The following is a 20,091-nucleotide window of genomic DNA, read 5'->3' as shown; positions in this document are numbered from 1 at the left end:
AAGCAGGCTCGTGAAACTCGAGGCTATACAGTCTATAAAATCCATTGAATAAAACTATTGATTTTCATGCTGCTAAGAGATCCGACGACCAACCGCATGCTAAAAAGTTTCGGAAGTGATGTAAATATTAATGCAGGATTCACTCTGCATGAGATGTATCCTCCTGAGACCCAGAACAGAGGTTTTGCCTCTAAGGGTGAATTTTAGTGAATTTTTCTGACAACATACAGTTTTAAGCCTGGATATTCTTATGACATGAGATTCTTATGAAAATGTTCCTTTTTTATTACACGTCTTTTTACATTACATTTTGTCCCCAAAACACATTACTATGCAAATTAGATATAGTGTATAGATGCATTGCATAGAAAGGGAATTTATGGCCATGTTTATCATTACATATTATATATTTAAGCCGGTGTTCAATAAATGATGTTAAGTTTAGAAATGTTGTGCATCCACTAGGGCTGTAACGATACACCAAACCCACGATTCGGTTCGTATCACGATTTTTGACCCACGGTACGATACAAACCTCGATATGGGGGGGACAAAACAGTTTTATTCTGTACAGTATTCTGTAGCCTATTTTGCCGTCAATACCATATATCTGTATGGTCAATAGGCTACTGCCGACGTTTTCTTTGTGGTACCAATAGGCAATATATATTTAACATGAAGTATAGGGCCTCCTGTACATCAATACCAACAGAAGCGCCGCGTCAGACACGCTTCTGGTGTGCAAAGAAAGAGAAAACGCCACGCAGCCGCCCCGCAGATGACACGCAACAGAAACGCCACGCTCACACCACTTTGCCAGCCGGTTGGGGAAGCTTCTTGAAACATTTACGGCAAATTGTGTGGGTCTTGTCAACTACACGATTGCCATCCTTGTTCTCCACCGGGTAGCTGAAATGTTGCCATACTGCTGACTTAAAAGTTGGACCTGGACAGGAAGGATAATTCTGGGAGTTGGAAGGGGTGTGTCGCGATTCTGCCTTCTCAGATCGCGATACAGGTTCGTGGACCTGCGTATTGCGATTTCGATTTCATATCGCATATCGTTACAGCCCTAGCATCCACTTATTATTAGTGTGACATTTTAGCATGCAAATGAAGGGGAAAACTATCTCAGATATCAGATATCAGCCCTAAAAATCGGCAGCACATATCAGCCATCGGTCGATCTCTAACAAAAAGGCTCACATGAAACAAAAACATAGACAAATGATATACAACCGAAATTCTGATTTGCCTGTGACTAATATTATCACATGACCTATATATCAGCAAAATATGGTAGGTCATTTGCGGGGGATTTTTACAAAACAATTATTACAAATTACTAGAGATCACCGGGTAATACTAATCCCCTTTGATTAGGGCTTAAGTTGCTAAAATATAACATACAGTATCCTGAAAAAGGCCCTTTTTTGCAGGACTCAGATTGTCGGTGGTTACTTAAAATGACCATAACTTTGTGCAGAGGAATTATTTTAGGAATTGAGTGAAACTATAATGCTCTCATCCTTCACTAAGAAGCCCAGGTTCCTTTAATCCAATCTAAATTCAACCCAGATGCTGTATCATGCAAGTCCAACAGGCTTCAGGCTGTCAAAGATAATTCAGTACATTTGGATAATCAAGCAAAGCTTCAACATTCCAGTGCTGTTCCTGGCACTGCCAGTTTGCCTCAGGATTCTCAGAGAAATGTTGTGAGACAATCCACTGAAAAACACAGTGCAAAGAAAATCAAGTAAATGAAAACCTTTGTTAATACTGCTACTTAACCTGCAACCTATTATCTCTGATTATTTTATCTTCTGTAGCCATCCCTTGTTTACATTCTTCATGTTCTTTATGTTAACTATTTCCCTTTTGAGGCTTAATAAATCTCAGCAACAGATGGTTTTCTCTCATATTAATAACATATACCTGTCACTTGATGTGTGCCTGAAGGTTTGGATGAGATCCAGACCATGACAACTATAATCTACTTTCAATGCACCAGTACAATCTGAAATGTACAGTAGACGGCAATCTCAATTTGCGAACCATCCATTCTAGATAGCATATGAGACATAAAAGTTCAAAACAGTAAGACAAGAGTGAACACATGAGCTAATAGTACACAACTTCCTGCACCATTAAAGAGGAGATACACTTTTGATATTTTCAGTTTAGTAAAAGTGCTCAAGAAAGCATGCTATAAGCGTAGGTACCAAATAATTTCTCTCAACGCTAAGCAAGACAATTTTATGGTCATATGATGTGTCCCAATACAGGTACCGTCTTAAAAGTATGTACCTTTTCCATCACAAGTTGGATAACTTGCTTCTGCTGCATGGCATAAATACATAAACTGAGATGTAGCACATGTTTCCAACTGACTTTTGTTTGTGCAGTTTTCATAATGATCTAATATTTAGGAAAAATCTAATGAAAAACTATAATGGTTCTGGGTTCAATCGTCAACATCTTTAGATTTTTCCTGCATCTGCAGAATAAAACGTGCACTACAACTTTAATAAGGTGTAGTCGATCAGTGTTTAAGGATTGAGCTGTTGAACCCTAAATCCCAGTTAGCAGCGACTTGAACCAGCATGGTTCCTGAGAGCTTTGCACCTTTGAGCAAAGAACACACAGTAAGCTCAGGTTGCTCCAGGCATATTGGGTGCAATACTGAATTTTCCCACGAGAACAAAATTCTAAACCAAATCAATCAATCTATCAATGAAAGAAACATAGCAAAATAATTTAACACACATTATAATCTTTCATAAATCAACGAAAAGAAACCTTGATGAAAAAGACAACCAAGCCTAAATATCGAAAAAAATTTGCCATCATATGATCAAGTAAGAACAACAAGTGATTTTAAGAACATCAACGAGGGGGGTAAAAAGCTTCAGTATATTATTAACTGCTCTTACCAATTCCTGAAGTGTGACGGGGTCTCCAGGAATAAATGTCCAGCGATATGTAAAACCACAGATCTACTCAGTCTTTAAACCATCCTTCGTAAGACTGTGTGCTAACAAATCAAAGACTTCCATGAACTGACTTGACTTAAAGTTTTAGCTCCTTAAAGACCCCAGTAATGGCAGGAATTTACTTCTGAAAGTCACATGCACACCAAAACTTCTGTTTGTAGGGTGCCCAGAGTTTAAAATGTTCTCCCTTATTTAAAATGTTCTATAGCAAATCTTTGAGTTAAAACTGGCTAAAAGAGACATGCACTTATTGGAGAACATTAGGCATCCCGTGCTGAAAGTAAGAGAAACTAGTATTCTTTCCAAATTTATCTGCAAGGTCCTTCAGAGTTGATAAGTAACCAGAAAAGCATACACACACACACAAAAAAGTTTCGGTCACTGTTCAAAATGGAAAGAAAAAAAAGCCCCCCCACACACACTGCAAGAGACCAAAGTGCCATTTACACAGCCAAAGCTTGGAATTCATGGAACATTTAAACTACAAAAATACTCAGATGTTGACTTAAAGCTACATTCTAAGATTTCAATGCCTCAAAATGTAGAAAGCTGTAATTGTGATTTGCAAGTTTGCTGCTTCAGTATTAGTAGACTCTTTTTTCATGTTTCTATGGTATACTGTCAAACAATAATATGAATTTTTCACAAATATTTGAAGGTTATATCGGCAAAAACTGTGCAAAGAGTCAATATTTACAATGTTTACCTACATATTATTCCCTTCTCTTCAAAGCTCTCCACTCTTTATTTACAGCAGTGTTTTTGGGCGCAATTGTGAGAGAGCCCACTCCCCAGGATGAAAAGCAACCCCAAAAATTGGATGGTACCAGGATGCTTCCCTGCTTAACTCAGGACTCATGCCAGCGTTGACCTGAGTGCTTCTAAATGCCCCAGTCGGAAGGCGGCTTCATCAGAGAAAATAACTTTGCACTATTCTTCTGATGAGCAACCCTTCCTGCAGAATTTCAGTCCGTCCTTGATGTTTCCTTGTAGTGAAGTGACCTCAGGACGTCTGTAATATTAATGGGCAATTCGCACGGGATAAGACATCTCAGTAAAACTAGCAGAAGTGGGAGGAGAAACTTGGATTCACGAGATTTACATAAGAAGTAGGAGGCAATGATGTTTGAGACTCACAGTATGTGATGTCCATGTACTGAACTCTCATTATTTCGCCATGGCAAGATTAATTAAATTTTTCATTCTAGGGCACCTTTAAACTTTTAAACAGGAAATGAAGGAATTTTACCATACATTTTTACAGCGGGTCTATTCGAACGGGATTTGTATTACCCCAGGTCATTTTTCCAGAAGATAAAAGTCTGTAATTTTTACTGACATTGTCCGTAATGATTACCGAAATGGCACATTCGGACAGGACTAAAATCACAGAGAACCTTTGGTAATAATTACTTTACCCCCACATCCCCGTGTTAAACCAGTCCCATCTTAATAGGGCTTAATACGTGTTCACACTTTCCCATGTGCTGATATGATAAGTGAAATGATGTTAGCTAAAAAGTTTATAGTTTATATTATATATATATATATATATATATATATATATATATATATATATATATATATATATATATATATATATATATATATATAACATTTTTGGCCAATGAAGAATTTTACCATTACTTAAAAATACATCTGATTACCTGAGCAATAACCAAAAAAAAAAAAAAAAAAAAAAAGCAGGACTGAAGCAGCAAACTTTGCCAAAAACCATTTTTTGAACCCATGCCTATACAGTATTTAAATTGATAAAATGTGACAGTAAAGACTTTTATGTTGTAAAATTATATTTCAAATAAATGCTTCTTGAGAACCTAATCAGCATATTATGTATATACACGAGTTATTTTAAATTGTAATATTTCACAATATTGCTGTTATAATAGTAGTTTTGATCAAATAAATGCTGCCTTGTTGAGCATGATAGACCAAAAACATAAAAAAAATATTACCGACTCCAAACTTTTAAACAGTAGTGTATATGCTAAAAAGTCAAGGCTCTATAAAAACACACTACTTATGCATTATATCATATATAATACAGACTTATCTAGCTCATTATGTCAGTAGTACAGGTTGGAAAAAAAGTGTGCTCAATCCATTGATTGTGAAATCAATTTAAAGGGGTGGTTCCGTGGTTTTTGTCTAGGCTTTGTTGTGTTTATGGGACACAGTATAACATGTCTTAATACCTTTTTTTTGTTGTTGTTAAAAATGCCGTATTTTTCTTATATTTGACCTTTATTTCACACCGCTGTCTCCACTGTCCTTTGAACGGCTTGTTTGCTTCCTGCTTCTATGAAGCCCATTCCTCCGAAAAACGCAATGGTCTTAGATTGGTTAGATGGCCAAATGTAGTTTCCTGTATTTTTATTGGCTTAAGTGCCAAGCACAGGTTGTCCGGAAACGCCACGCCCCTTACCATTATGGGCAAGGGTTTATGATGTCACCAACCCAGGAAGAAACTTGTTGTAGTCCAAACCAGCCATTTTGGAGGCAATAAACTGCCATAACTTTAAAAGACAATATCTCCATTTCCATTGAACTTTCAGCGCTGTAACTTTGTAGATACTGTTTATGATCAAGCAGCAACATTACACACTAACTAAAGTTAAAAAAGTGAAATTGCATGCAACCACCCCTTTAAAAACTCTATTTCTCTATAAAATGACTGCAATTTGATGGTTCCGATTGAGACTGAAAAGGTTAGGTATTGTGCATGTGTATATCTGCTGACATGCTGCCTTTTCCAGCCGGTATTACCTGGACAAGAAATACCTTGTATATTTTAAAACCTGCACTCTCTCCTTAAACTTCTTTCTATGCATGTTACTTTCTTGTGAGACGGCGCATTTCTCTGAATGTTTCCAAGAGAGTAAAACCTGCAGAAGAAAAGGATTCTTGCGTTGGCCGGGAATCGAACCCGGGTCAACTGCTTGGAAGGCAGCTATGCTAACCACTATACCACCAACGCTGTGTGAATGAAAAGGCACCATTCAAGCTGACCAGACTAAACATAACAGACCCTCTCAAATACTATAAAACTGAAGTGGAAAAGAGAGAAAAGAATCTAATACATATTAGAAGAGAAATATGAATATTAGAAATACAGAAAAACCTTTAATAATTTTGAATTAAAAAAAGAGCTTTATTACCCTGCTTTCATTAATCCAAATATAATTATTTAAAATATTATTATAATTTATATACCTTCATAACAATTTTCTCAAGGAAGAAACTGATGCTTTTTGTAGACTACTTGAAAGTTACACAGAGGTCTAACAACAATTATGCCCAGGTTAGCAAAACAGTCCTGAAGTCACTATCCAACATGTAAAAGACGTAGCCTATGACTTACCTTTGTTATAAGAAGAGGTTCCCTGTGTTCCAGTCCACCTCTAAGTGTAAAACCCCATGGTGCTCCCCCAGAGAGGGTCACATCCACCACTTTCCATCCCTCACCATTGCCATGATGTTCATCAAAACTCCCAGATCTGTCTGAACTGTAAAATATTCTGTGGTCTCCTTCAGGAAAGCCAGAGTATTGGTTAATCGTGTCCATTTCATACACAACCTGTCTCTCAACCAACAGAATGACAGTCTTTTGTGTTTAAATGCAAAAATCGCGGTGGATTAATTCCAAAAAGTCAAAATCCTACATAGTCTTTCAGATTAACAGCAGCTGTTAATCAAGAAGAACATCACATGAACGTCTCTTGGATACTTTGTTGCGCTGTTTCCTCCTCTAGACGAGGCATCATTTAAGAGCGCTCTTTTAATGGGAGTAAATTCGCAAAACAAACTTCCAAACTAAATCACATTAGTTTGTTGTAATTCCTGAAACAAAGCGCGATGTTAACTGTTACGTCGTTTTTGTTTATCTAACCCCTTTCTTTATGCTAGCATTAGCCAAATTATCTGGTTTAAATTTGTCTCTCCATTAAAATCAAGTATTTCCTAAAATAATAATACACGCTGACTGACTGACTGTCGACAACGCAACCGTCCGGATTCAAGTCGACAACCAGAAATACTTATTAGTCATACGGGTTTTGCTGTGTTCTTAGTGAAGGTTGTGCTCTTCGGCTTCCAGTCCTGTGGTTGGTAAGTGTGTGTACCGGTGGAGCTAGTCAGCTAACCGCGAGTCTTATTCAATCAACAAGTGGATGAACACCGTACTTTACATCTCTTCCCTGAGCCATATTAGAAGTTTTCCCAACTGTTGTTCGAACCGAGACAAATACGCGTCTTTCTTAGTTTTTATGCTAACGCAACATGTAGGCTACTCGGAGATGATAAACAAAGGCTGCAATGCCTGATGGCAGAAGGCTGATCTGTTGGGTTAGTGTGGATTACGCTAACGAGACTCAATCTACCTGTGCGCTCGGCACCAACGAGCATAAAAGAGAGCAGCAGCGACCTCTACTGTTCACTGCGTGTGGCCACACTCATTTGCAAGCTGAATAAAAATCTAATCAATAAAGTCGGCTAAAATTACGTGATTTTAAGTTATTTTATTTATTTATTGAAATAGTAAGATTGTTATGTATAGTGACTTTAATCAAACAATGTTGCTTATTTAAATGTTAAAAGTGCATATTTGAGGGAGATATGGGTTATTTTCAAAATACAGTAGCCTACACTGTAAACCAAAATAAATTGACAAAACAAGAAATTGAGGTAGGCCTAGTCAGTTGGTTAACAAATTTAAAGTTTAAGTAAACAGAACTTGCCCATTTTTTTAAATCATACATTTAAATTTTTGTGAACTTGAAATAATTGAGCTATTTAATTTGTACATTTAACTTTAAAAAAAATCATGCAATCTATTTTTGTTGTTGTTGTGAAAACTTGATTAGCTTTAACAAGCTAATTTAATAAATAATGCCACCTTGCTAATTAGTTGCAATGCTTTGATAGCCTTAACATATCATAGCACTTATGATACAATACAATCGGCAATAAATAGGCCTATTTGTTCTCAAACTTGATTGTAAACCTACAAAAAAAACAAAACAACAACAACAGAAACTCTTAAACTAGCATAACAAAACATGAAACACTACTAAATCTCCTATTTAATGTTAATCACAAAAAATATATATAACATGTAATTTTGGCATTTACATGACACTTTTGAGTGTCATGGTAAAGCATGCTGGGGAATAGAAATCCCAGCCCAGTTTCGGTTAAATTTAAGTTGGTAAATAAATTTAACTTAAAAATTAAAAGAAACAAGTGAACCAAATTAAAAGAAACAAGAACTCAAATGAAAAAGAAAGTTATTAATACTCATCATTTGTTTAATTTAAGCTAGATCCACCCAAACAATTAATTATTTTGAGCATTAAGGTTTACAGTATGGTGACATATGTCATGAGAATTTATATTCAATAAATTCCAAACAAAAGGTATTATAACTACATTTTAAGTAGTCTACCTGAAAAACCTCTATCTTCTTTATCATGAATTGCAAATATAAATATTGAATTTATTTATGGACTCCACTATATTAATACATGTGGTTTTACATTGTTTAATGTTTATGTAAAAACTTCCAAATAAAAAAATATTTTATGAGAACTTAAATAACACAAATTATTGATCAAAAATGGCAAAAATTGATCAAGAGAGCAAATAATATGTATGAATGTAGTGAATAATGTATTCTCACAAATGTTTTTTCTTATAATAAAAACCTCATAAAACATAAATCAATAATGCATGCAACATGACATCTCTTCCCAGAGAGGGCACTCATGGGTAGCTTTCCATTGATTCCACTGTCCTGTTCATGATTTAAAGTTCTATGAAAACAAGTTCCCAGTGGACATAACAAATCAGAACATTCAAATCTTTTTTTTTTTGCCAGATGGTTCTTGTACAAGTAATTTGTGCTGAAGTAGCCTACACTAGACTAATTCTGAAAGCATTATATGTCTCAGAAGTATATTATGATAGGCATGCAGACTGAGCTGCCCAAGCTAAAAAACAAAACAAAAAAAACTCAGCTTTGTGCTTGCTAAGGCACATATATATCTATTTCGGCTCAATACAGAGAAAATTAAGCTTTGTTGCTTGCAAAGCAATCCAAGAGTAAGACAATATTCTGTGCTTGCCAAGCAGAATACACACAAACACCATCTCTGTGTAGGCCTTCTAGTGTGCCACATTATAAACCTATAGTCTGTCAATTAAAGTCTATTTGCAGCTCAGCCTAACTGTTACTAACCTGTTACTATCATAGTAAAGCATATATAATTTAATAGTTTTTAATAATAGCATCTTTATTTTAGGCTACACTACACTGTAAAAAAAGGCAAATTTTGAACATTTGCAGTACAATCGACAAGTTATTTCAACTTAAATTATGTTAAACTGACTTTAAAAAATGAGTTACATCTTGTAAAACTAATAAAAACAAGTTTAACATTGCTTAACTTATTTTGATGAGTTAAAACAATGTAAAAACATATGTTGTCATAACTTATTGAACATATCATTTTTTACAGTTTACATTTAAACTAAATTAAAGCTTAGCATATGTTTGTTGATTTTGAAGGGGTACTTCAGCGCTGGGAGGATGAATCTGTATTTAAACTGGGTCATTAATGTAGTAGAAATGTGAAATCATTTTTGAATTTGGTGCTTTCTAGACTGAGAAAAGACAGAAAATGTATTTTTGTCTCATAGAAATAAAAGACAACAATTCCCAGAATGCTTCTGCTCTAAGTTTGTTTGTTTCACATATCACACATGCGCACTTCAATAAGCTGACAGAAAGCAGGTTAATGTGTTTACATGCAGCGCGAAATCGAGGTAAGAGGCAAAAAACTACCTGTTCCGACCGGTTTATGCTTATGCCGTTCATGACCTTACTCCGATTAAATAAAAAAACGGGTTACCGTTAGCAGGAGTAAGATTACACTCATCGTGATGAATGAGCTGAGGTAAGAGCTCTCATGAGAACTGAGGTAAACGTGTCCACGCTCGCGGCAGTAGTTCTCAGCGCGAGTTCAGTCTGGCGCGTTTTCAGTTCATGCCTTTGGAAGCTTAACTTTTAATAGGAATTCATTCGAGAAGTTAAAACACTTACTTTGCTCCGCCGGTCGCTCCGTTTACATGAATGCCTGCAGCTGCGCTGAGCTGTGAATGTGAGCTCCCATCCCCCATGTGCAAGTTAAAAACATGCGGAAATAGCTCCCTCTGCTGACTGTAGTCTTTAGCCTCTGGCAAAATTTTTTTTTTTTTTTTGTGAAAGCATTCGAAATCATTCGAATATACTCCAGGGTTTCTACTGATAGAAAGCCATATTATGCTAATCGTTCAAGTAACCCTTTAAAACTAATAAAACTATGAAAACATACAGAATCAATTGCCACACGAGTGCAGGGAGCAATAAAGATTACTAATACAGCACAAATACGACTCCCTATATGACCCATTTATTTATTTTTGAAGATCTTTAGGGATGACTCGCTGTTATAAGCCTACTATGTTTTGGGGTTGAAATCTGTGGTTACATTAGCATGATTATCGCACATAGGGCTGCACGATTAATCATATTTTAATCGTGATAACGATATTGGCTTCTGTCGATTGATTTCAAATAATCATCACAATACTGGCCCGCTCCTTATTTATCCTTAAAACGTGTTTTTTCCTTGGGGTTTGCATTGATAACGAGCCTCCACTTTCTTCACAAGACACTTGAGCTATTTGTGTTACTAAATCTGCCATGATTAAACCTTCTGCGACGAATTTCAACAAATACACGTACAGATCTCCACCTTACTGTTTGCAGAATAAACGCACCTTTGCAACCAATGTGACAATAAATTCGGGAAAATGAACCTAATTTAGAATTATTGGAAATAATATTACGAGTTTCGCATCTTTTGAAGTTCCTAAAGGTTTTAGCAGTTTTCATAATGTGAATCAGTTGAAAATGATATCGCCACTGCCTGGTTAGTTATAAAATGCTTAACATGAAAATGTGAAAAAAGCTTAACCTGTCTTAATTAACGAAGATAGTGTTATTAACAAACCACACATAGTGAACACCATAAGCTTACAATGTACAGAAAAGCAGATGAGCCCTGAATAAGAACGCAACTCGTTTAGTTAAGCATTTTCATCCCATAAAGAAAACGCTTAAAGTGGCTTAATGTACACTCAAAAAAATGGTTCAGGCCCTTCATAGATACAACACATTTAAATGATGTTTACTTTACTTAAACCTATCTAATTTTGATCAAATGTAATTTAATTGTGTTTAGTCAACCTAATATATTTAATTTGTGTTAAAACTACATAAAATATTTGTGTTGACATAACTAACTGGGCAGTGGATCTGTAGTTCCCAGCATGCTTTGCAAGGGACTAAATTATGAGAGTAAATTTAGGGATTAAAGTGTTAATTTATGGTTTTCTGTAAAGGGAAAGATGTTGTAAGTTAATGTTAGTGTTTAATGTTCAGTAATGTTGGACATTTAGAGGAGTTTCTGTAATGTTTTTTTTTTATTTATTAAAACCTCTATATATAATAATTTTAAATATTTTAAATATTTTCTAAATATTTTATTTACAGCTTTTCACATTTTTACAGAACAACCCCCCACCCCATGCCAGCAAATGAGTAACAAATAATTCAAGCAAATAAATTATGATAAAAAAAGACAAAACAAAAAACAAAAAAACAAAACAAAACAATGATGATAAATGCCTATACATACATGTATAAGTACATATACCCACATTAACATACAATATCCATACATATGTACAGATACACATTATAAACATCTAATTAACATACATTAAAGTCAAATACTTCAATTAAAATGCCAACACCAATGATTACCCAGTTTTAGATGAAAAATTAGGTGTTGCACCCTGCAAGACAGTATATAATCTGCAGTACCACACCCATTAGAGCATCCAAAATGTCAAATTTAATCATCCCTTTCCAGAAATTCCATAAAGGGCTTCCAAATCTGTAAGAATTTCTTCGGTTTACCAGCAATTTCATATCTGATCTTTTCCATATGTAGCACACTGCTAAACTCTGCTAGCCACATCTCAAATTTAGGTACAAACTCTTTGTTCCACATCAACAAAATTGCCTTCTTCGCTATTGTCATCCCATATTGTATCGTCTGTATTTGATTAAAGCTAAAGGTCTCTAAAGAAGGGGCCCAGCCTAATATTGCAACGTAATGTTTTTTAATGTGGTTATATTTTGCTGAAGAGTGGCGCCTGTGCTTAGGCTGTGGGCACTCAGTGATTTATGCTAATAGACTTTACATCACCCTTTTCTTAAATTTTCATTACATACATTGTATATGATGATGAAAGTATGACACATTCAAAAAAGTCATGTATAAAAATATAACCTAAACTGTATTTGATAAAATTGAGTTGTACCAACTCAATTAATTGTCCAAAACTGAGTTTGACCAACTCAATTACATATCATTGCATGAATTAGATTTTTATTATTTGGGGCTACACATATTTATTGGATGGAAAACCTGCCCTCAATTAAATTGAGTTTGTCCAATGAGTTATTTTTTTGAGTGTATGCTTCAGTGACATTAAAAGACCGAACTTATACTTAGTCGAACATAATACAGAAAAATTGGTTTGTGCAGAATTTGAACTTTTAATATCACAAGTAGGCTACAAGTTATGTTAAAGCTACACTGTGTAACTTTTTTAGTTTATTCTTAACTAAAAACACTTAGTTCTTTCAAAAATATATGTGCTCATTAATGTATATTTACTTCTTTCAAGTAATAAAGTATTCTCATAAGTTTATAATATGCCATTGAAAATACATACGGGTGAGGGGTTTGAATGCCGGTCGCCATGCTGTTACTCCATCTTGAAAGTACATTAGCCAAAGAGGGACATACCCTTAAATTCAAGCTTCGCCTTTCGCGTTTTAACACTCGATGGCACCGTGTCGAATGTGAAGAGGGGGACTGCGAAGTTAATCTTGGACTAAATCGGCCACCGTAGGAGTTAAAACGAAATCAGAATTGAGAGGAACAGAAACTATTATTCACTTCATGGTCATATAGCTTTTCACCACTAGATAGGGGAAAATATCACACAGTGTAGCTTTAAGCTTTTTATTTATAACGTTTTTCTATGGGAGGAAAACAACGTGTAATTAAACACGTCGTGTTCATATTCTGGGCTCAACTGTGTTGCTGTACAGTAGCCTATGGTTTATGATTTTTACAGAGTTTGATCTTTTAATTTCACTGTCAGTACATTAAGACACATTTAGAATTTTTCACGTTAAAGATGCACTATGCAACTTTCCGTCCACTGGAGGACGCCTATTCTAAAGAAAGGCGTAGTTTGCAAGAGCTAAGTTTTTTGTGCAGTTTTTTGCACTGACTGAGAAAAGCAAACAAGCAAGACTACCTACTGTAGCTTTATTGTCACTGACAGCCGAAAAGCAAAAGAGCATTTACACTTAAGCAACAGGTCATTACAGACCTCTAAAACAGTAGTTCTTCTCCCCATGCTAGCATAAAAAAAATAGTTCTGCAAATTACTCACGAATTACCACATGAATGAATAATGAGGTATAATTATACATTAGGATTAAACTAGTATTTCTTTGTCGAAGTAAATAAAAAACAGGTTCCACAAGCACATGGTAGTTCCTTTGGCTGAAGTGTCTGCCAAATATATAATTGTTAAACATTTTGATATCAATAAACAAGACAGAAGTGAGATTTTGGAATACTTGGTAAAGATGTATGCGATTGTACGTGTGCAAAGTAACTATGAAATCTAAAGTGACCTTTCTTATTTTTTTATGGAATATTGCAATATTTATTGTAAATATTTTTTTTCCATGTATATTTTTATTATTAGTTAATAATGTGTCTTCATAATCTTTAATCAAAATAACCTCCCCGATGACGTGTTTATTGGCGCGAGGGCAGACTCTCAGATCGACTAATAGCAAATTACAATGATCAAATCACATACATATGAAAGAAGTTTATTCTGCTCATCAAGCCTGCATTTATTTGATCAAAAATACAGTTTTTTTTTAAAATATTGTGATATATTTGTGGCAAGGGGGGCGTGGTTCAGCGAGGTCTGCAGCGGGAGAGAGAGCCGCGGGACAAGCGGTACGTGAGTGGGTTGGAAGCAGATTAATAACACCTGTCTCTTGTTCTAGTAATGAGCGCGGAGAGGGGATAAAACATCAGTGGAACCGGAGATCGAGGAGAGAGAGAACCCGGACGGTTGATGCCAAACCCCCCTCACAGAGACTGAGTAACCGGAAGCCGGAAGTGCCGACCCGGAAGTGATCGAGAGATCGTTGTTTATGAGATTCCACACCGCAGTGTGTGTTGCTAAAGTTTTGAGTTATAATAAAGAGAAAAGCATCAACCGTCCAGCCGACCCCTTGTCCTCTTCCTTCCTTATTATATCGAACTTTGCTACAGTGGTGCCGAAACCCGGGAAGGAAGTAGGACCGCGCCGCCGCCATGACTACTCCAACGCCCTCCGCCACGCCGTTTGCGGACATTATCACCTCTCTCGCGGCCCTCCACCAGGAACAACATCAGTCCATGCTGGAGCTGCGGGCGGACCAGGAGCGTCGATTCGAGGCCATCGTCCGCGGCCAGCAAGAGGACCGCGAGAGGTTCCGGAGCTGGATAGACCGGGAGGTTCGCACCGAAGCCGCCGGGCTCGCCAGCGCACCGGTCCACGTGCCCCTCCACAAAATGGGGCCACAGGACGATCCCGAGGCCTTCATAGACCTTTTTCAAAAAGCGGCGGAGGCCTGCGGGTGGCCCCGGGCACAGTGGCCGGTGCGCCTTATTCCATTGCTCAGCGGAGAAGCCCAGGCGGCCGCCCAACAACTGCCGGTGGCGAACCTCCTGGATTACGACGATCTGAAGAGGGCCATCATCCAGCGGGTCGGTCGGACCCCCGAACAGCACCGTCAGCGTTTCCGCTCGCTCGAGTGGGGGGAGACCGGCCGGCCCTTCGCGATGGCCCACCAGCTCCGGGACGCCTGCCGCAAATGGCTATTGGCCGGTGGAAGCGACGTGGACCACATCGTCGATCTGGTGGTACTGGAGCAGTTCATCGCTCGGCTACCCAAGAAGACCGCCGAGTGGGTCCAGTGCCACCGGCCCACGTCGCTGACGACGGCCATCAACCTGGCGGAGGACCATCTGGTGGCGTGCCCAGGGGTCGGCGAACCCCGACTAACCTCTCCCTCTCTCTCTCCCCCCTCTGTCTCTCCTTCTCCTCCTGTCCCTCTCCCTAGGTCCCGCCCTCCAGGGCCCCCTCGTATTCCCCCCAGAGGTCGGGGTGGAATGGGCCCAGGGCAATACGGGAGTTCGAGGGCCCCGCCCAGGGGGGCGGGGCTGCTGGGGTCGGGCGGGGATAACGGTTCCGGTTCCACCCCCCCTCCGCGCTCATATTCCAACCCACTCCCCGCCGCAGGGGCGGCGGGCAGGCCTGGGCTGGCCTGCTGGCGGTGCGGTGACCCGGACCATTTTGTGGACCGATGTCCAATGATGGACATCGGGACAATGATCCGGGTCCCGGACGTCCAGCGGACCACCCCTGATCAAGCAGGAGAGTACCAAGTTCCTGTGAGTATCAAGGGGGGTACATATCAGGCCTTGGTGGATTCAGGATGTAACCAAACCTCGATCCATCAAAGCCTGATGCAGCCTGGGGCATTGGATACAAGCCGCATGGTTAAGGTGCGGTGTGTGCACGGGGATGTGGTGGAATATCCGCTGGTCCCAGTCACGATACAGTTTAGGGGAGAAAATCATAGTGTTGAGGTGGCGGTTAGTCCCCACCTCCGGCATCCGCTAATTCTGGGGACGAATTGGCCCGCCTTTCCGGCGTTATTGGGGTCGATATGCGCGGATGCCGCTTGGGGGAACCAGGCTAGGAACGGGGCGGTGCGGGTGCAGGTTGGCGAGACTGATACGGGGCCCTCGGTGACGGCTTCAGAGGAACCGAGCGGGGTCGAGAGACTGATTCTCTCGGACCGCGATGACTTTCCTCTGGAGCAGTCTCAGGACGATACCCTAAAACATGCTTTCCAACAGGTCCGCACTATCGACGGTCAGTCCCTTCAACCCGCCTTGCCCGTCACGTATCCTTATTTTGCCATAATTAAGGATAGGTTGTATCGAGTGACCCAAGACGCTCAGACAAAAGTGGATACAACCCAGTTGTTAGTACCAAAGAGCCGCCGGGAAATGCTTTTCCAGGCGGCTCACTCTAACCCAATGGCGGGCCACCTGGGACAGGCGGCCACGCTGAATCGTTTAATGACCCGATTTTTTTGGCCAGGCATTCACGACAATGTGCGCAGGTGGTGCGCGTCTTGTCCTGAATGTCAGTTGGTGAATCCACTGGCCTCCCCAAAAGCGCCATTGCGCCCCCTTCCATTAATGCAGGTCCCCTTCGAGAGAATTGCGATGGACCTCATCGGGCCATTAGAGCGATCCGCACGCGGACATCGTTTTGCGCTAGTTATCGTGGACTACGCAACACGATATCCGGAAGCAGTGGCTCTCCGCAACATCTCGGCGAAGAGTGTTGCGGACGCACTGTTTCGTTTAATCTCCCGAGTGGGGATTCCGAAGGAAATCCTCACTGATCAAGGCACGGCGTTTATGTCACGCACGCTAAGCGAATTATACGGGTTATTGGGCATCAAATCGATTCGGACAAGCGTCTATCACCCACAAACAGACGGCTTGGTCGAACGATTTAATCGCACTCTTAAATCCATGATCCGTAAATTCGTACAGGAAGACGCCAAAAATTGGGATCGGTGGTTAGAACCCCTCTTATTCGCTGTGCGGGAGGTCCCGCAAGCCTCCACGGGGTTTTCCCCCTTCGAGCTTCTCTACGGACGGCAGCCCCGGGGGGGTGCTGGACGTCCTACGAGAAACTTGGGAGGAGGGACCTTCTTTGGCCAAAAACGAAATTCAATATGTGCTGGACTTGCGAACAAAACTCCACACCTTGGGGCGGCTATCTAGGGAGAATTTGTTGCAAGCCCAGGACCGCCAAAGCCGGTCGTATAACAGGGGTACGAGACTACGCAAATTTACACCGGGAGAGAAAGTGCTCGTATTACTCCCTACATCGAGCTCTAAATTAATGTCGAAGTGGCAGGGGCCGTTTGAGGTCGCACGACAGGTTGGAGACCTCGATTATGAAGTGATACGGTCCGATAGGAACGGGGCACGGCAAATATATCACCTCAATCTCCTGAAGAAATGGAATGAGGTGGAATCAGTGTTGTTGGCGACGGTGATCGGGGGAGAGGATGATCTCGGGCCAGAGGCGAGCATCAAAGCACAATCGGTCGCATTGGCCCCTGGGGGAGATCACCTCTCACCGTCCCAACTCACTGATCTCTCAAAGCTACAGGCGGAATTCGCCGACGTGTTCTCGCCCCTACCGGGACGTACCGACTTAATTCAGCACCATATCGAGACCGAGCCGGGCGTGGTAGTTCGCAGCCGGCCGTATCGCTTACCTGAACACAAAAAAAAAGTAGTTCAGGAAGAATTAGGGGCAATGCTCGATATGGGAGTAATAGAGGAGTCCAACAGTGACTGGGCGAGCCCGATCGTTTTGGTTCCTAAAACCGACGGCTCGGTCAGGTTCTGTGTGGACTACCGCAAGGTGAACGCAGTGTCGAAATTCGACGCGTATCCAATGCCGCGGGTTGACGAGTTGCTTGATCGGCTGGGCACGGCTCGATTTTATTCGACATTGGACTTAACGAAGGGCTATTGGCAGATCCCCTTGTCTCCATTGTCCAAAGAAAAGACGGCCTTCACCACGCCGTTCGGATTGCACCAATTCGTCACGCTTCCCTTCGGCTTGTTCGGGGCACCCGCTACCTTTCAGCGACTCATGGACAGGATTTTGCGTCCCCATGCCGCATATGCTGCTGCCTACCTGGACGATATCGTGATTTACAGTCACGATTGGCAGCGGCATATGCAGCATGTCCGGGCGGTCTTGAGGTCGTTGAGGGGAGCGGGGCTCACGGCCAACCCGAAGAAGTGTGCAATTGGGCGGGTGGAGGTAAGGTATCTGGGCTTCCACTTGGGTCATGGGCAGGTGCGTCCCCAAATTGATAAGACCGCCGCAATTGCAACCTGTCCGAGGCCCAAGACCAAAAAGGAGGTAAGACAGTTCTTGGGGCTGGCGGGATATTATAGACGGTTTATACCAAATTATTCGGACCTCACCAGCCCTCTGACTGACCTTACTAAAAAGGGGCTACCAGATACGGTCCAATGGACGGAGCCGTGCCAGCAGGCCTTCACCCGAGTTAAGGCTGCTCTATGTGGCGGGCCGCTTTTACACTCCCCTGACTTTTCTCTCCCTTTTCTGTTGCAGACTGACGCGTCGGACAGGGGGCTGGGCGCAGTCCTGGCCCAGGAGGTGGAGGGGGGAGAGCGGCCGGTGCTGTACATTAGCCGTAAGCTCTCGAAGAGAGAGGCTAAGTACAGCACCATCGAAAAAGAGTGCCTTGCCATCAGGTGGGCCGTTCTCACCCTCCGCTATTACCTTCTGGGGCGGGAGTTCACCCTCTGTTCGGACCACGCTCCTCTCCAATGGCTCCACCGCATGAAGGATACCAACGCGCGGATCACTCGTTGGTATCTAGCTCTTCAGCCTTTTAAGTTCCAGGTGGTCCACAGGCCGGGTGCTCAGATGGCTGTGGCCGACTTCCTCTCCAGAAATGGGGGGGGGGGGGGGGGGCTGCAGGCCGGACGGCTCCCCGGCCTGAGTCGGGCGGTGGGGGTATGTGGCAAGGGGGGCGTGGTTCAGCGAGGTCTGCAGCGGGAGAGAGAGCCGCGGGACAAGCGGTACGTGAGTGGGTTGGAAGCAGATTAATAACACCTGTCTCTTGTTCTAGTAATGAGCGCGGAGAGGGGATAAAACATCAGTGGAACCGGAGATCGAGGAGAGAGAGAACCCGGACGGTTGATGCCAAACCCCCCTCACAGAGACTGAGTAACCGGAAGCCGGAAGTGCCGACCCGGAAGTGATCGAGAGATCGTTGTTTATGAGATTCCACACCGCAGTGTGTGTTGCTAAAGTTTTGAGTTATAATAAAGAGAAAAGCATCAACCGTCCAGCCGACCCCTTGTCCTCTTCCTTCCTTATTATATCGAACTTTGCTACAATATTATTACAATTTAAAATATTTAATATTCAAATCAAATATTATTTATTTCTGTGATGCAAAGCTGAATTTTCAGGATCGTTACTCCAGTCTTCAGCATGTGACATCCAGTCTATCACATGATCCTTCAGAAATCATTCTAATATTCTGATCTATTATGAAAAACAGTTCTGCTGCCTAATATATTTGATGAATAAAAGGTTCAAAAGAACTGCATTTATTCTAAATAAAAACATATTTTCAAATAATATAAATCTCCTTTACTATAGATTTTTTAAAATCAATTTAACACATCCTTGCTGAATAAAATTATTGATTTATTTCAAAAAAGAAAGGGAAAAAAAAGACTGACCCCAAATTACTCACCAGTAGTGTATATTGTTGTTACAAAAGATTTCTATTTTTATTCATCATAAAAAATATCACAGGTTATGAAAAAATATTAAGCAGCAGAACTGTTTCCAACTTTGAAAATGAATCATCACACTAGAATGATTTCTGAAAGATCATGTGACACTGAAGACTGGAGGAATGATACTGAAAATTCAGCTTTGCATCACAGAAATAAATGATAGTTTCAGTCAATCTCATGTCAATCTTGAGTAGCCTACCAGTTTTACATGGGGGGGGGGGGGGGGGGGGGCAAAGGGGTGGCAAGAGGTCTTGGCAGGGTGGCAGGGGTAGACGGTAAATGGAAATCCCTATATGTGAATTTTAGCACTTTGAGATTTTGTTTAATATAAAGTGCATTATAAATAAAATTTATTATTATTATTAATTGCTTTAACAAAACAAACACAAAACCACTTTTAAACTACAGTAGGCCTACTTATTGTTTAATCA

The 20,091-nt window shown here is 40.6% G+C and overlaps 2 protein-coding genes and 1 non-coding gene across 6 annotated transcripts in view; 1 reads left to right on the top strand and 2 right to left on the bottom strand.

The window, feature by feature from the left end:
* Positions 1-7,448, bottom strand: part of shroom2a (shroom family member 2a) — a 56,341-nt gene extending 48,893 nt beyond the window's left edge. For 2 of the 4 annotated variants that reach the window (XM_067459738.1, XM_067459732.1), the window contains exon 1: positions 6,376-7,359. In XM_067459738.1, coding sequence (XP_067315839.1) covers positions 6,376-6,579 — 204 coding nt within the window. In that variant the 5' untranslated portion in view covers positions 6,580-7,359. Of the gene's footprint in view, positions 1-2,933; positions 3,267-6,375; positions 7,360-7,393 lie in introns of those variants that run through there. The other 2 variants (XM_067459733.1, XM_067459736.1) reach the window with 2 other exon arrangements.
* On the bottom strand, positions 5,920-5,991 carry trnag-ucc (transfer RNA glycine (anticodon UCC)). Its single transcript has one exon. It is a non-coding gene; the product is annotated as a tRNA-Gly (tRNA).
* Positions 7,449-14,204: 6,756 nt separating the features above from the next.
* Positions 14,205-19,210, top strand: LOC137094264 (uncharacterized). Its single transcript, XM_067459731.1, has 2 exons — positions 14,205-15,661; positions 18,979-19,210. The coding sequence occupies exons 1-2, from the start codon at positions 14,540-14,542 to the stop codon at positions 18,979-18,981; spliced, it is 1,125 nt and encodes a 374-aa protein (XP_067315832.1). The 5' UTR covers positions 14,205-14,539; the 3' UTR covers positions 18,982-19,210.
* The last annotated feature ends 881 nt before the right edge of the window (positions 19,211-20,091 follow it).

Source organism: Pseudorasbora parva, chromosome 12 (genome assembly GCF_024679245.1).
Source record: "Pseudorasbora parva isolate DD20220531a chromosome 12, ASM2467924v1, whole genome shotgun sequence".
Taxonomy (NCBI): Eukaryota; Metazoa; Chordata; class Actinopteri; order Cypriniformes; family Gobionidae; genus Pseudorasbora; species Pseudorasbora parva.
The sequence above is the reverse complement of the archived record's forward strand: the minus strand, read 5'-3'. Positions and strand labels throughout refer to the sequence as shown.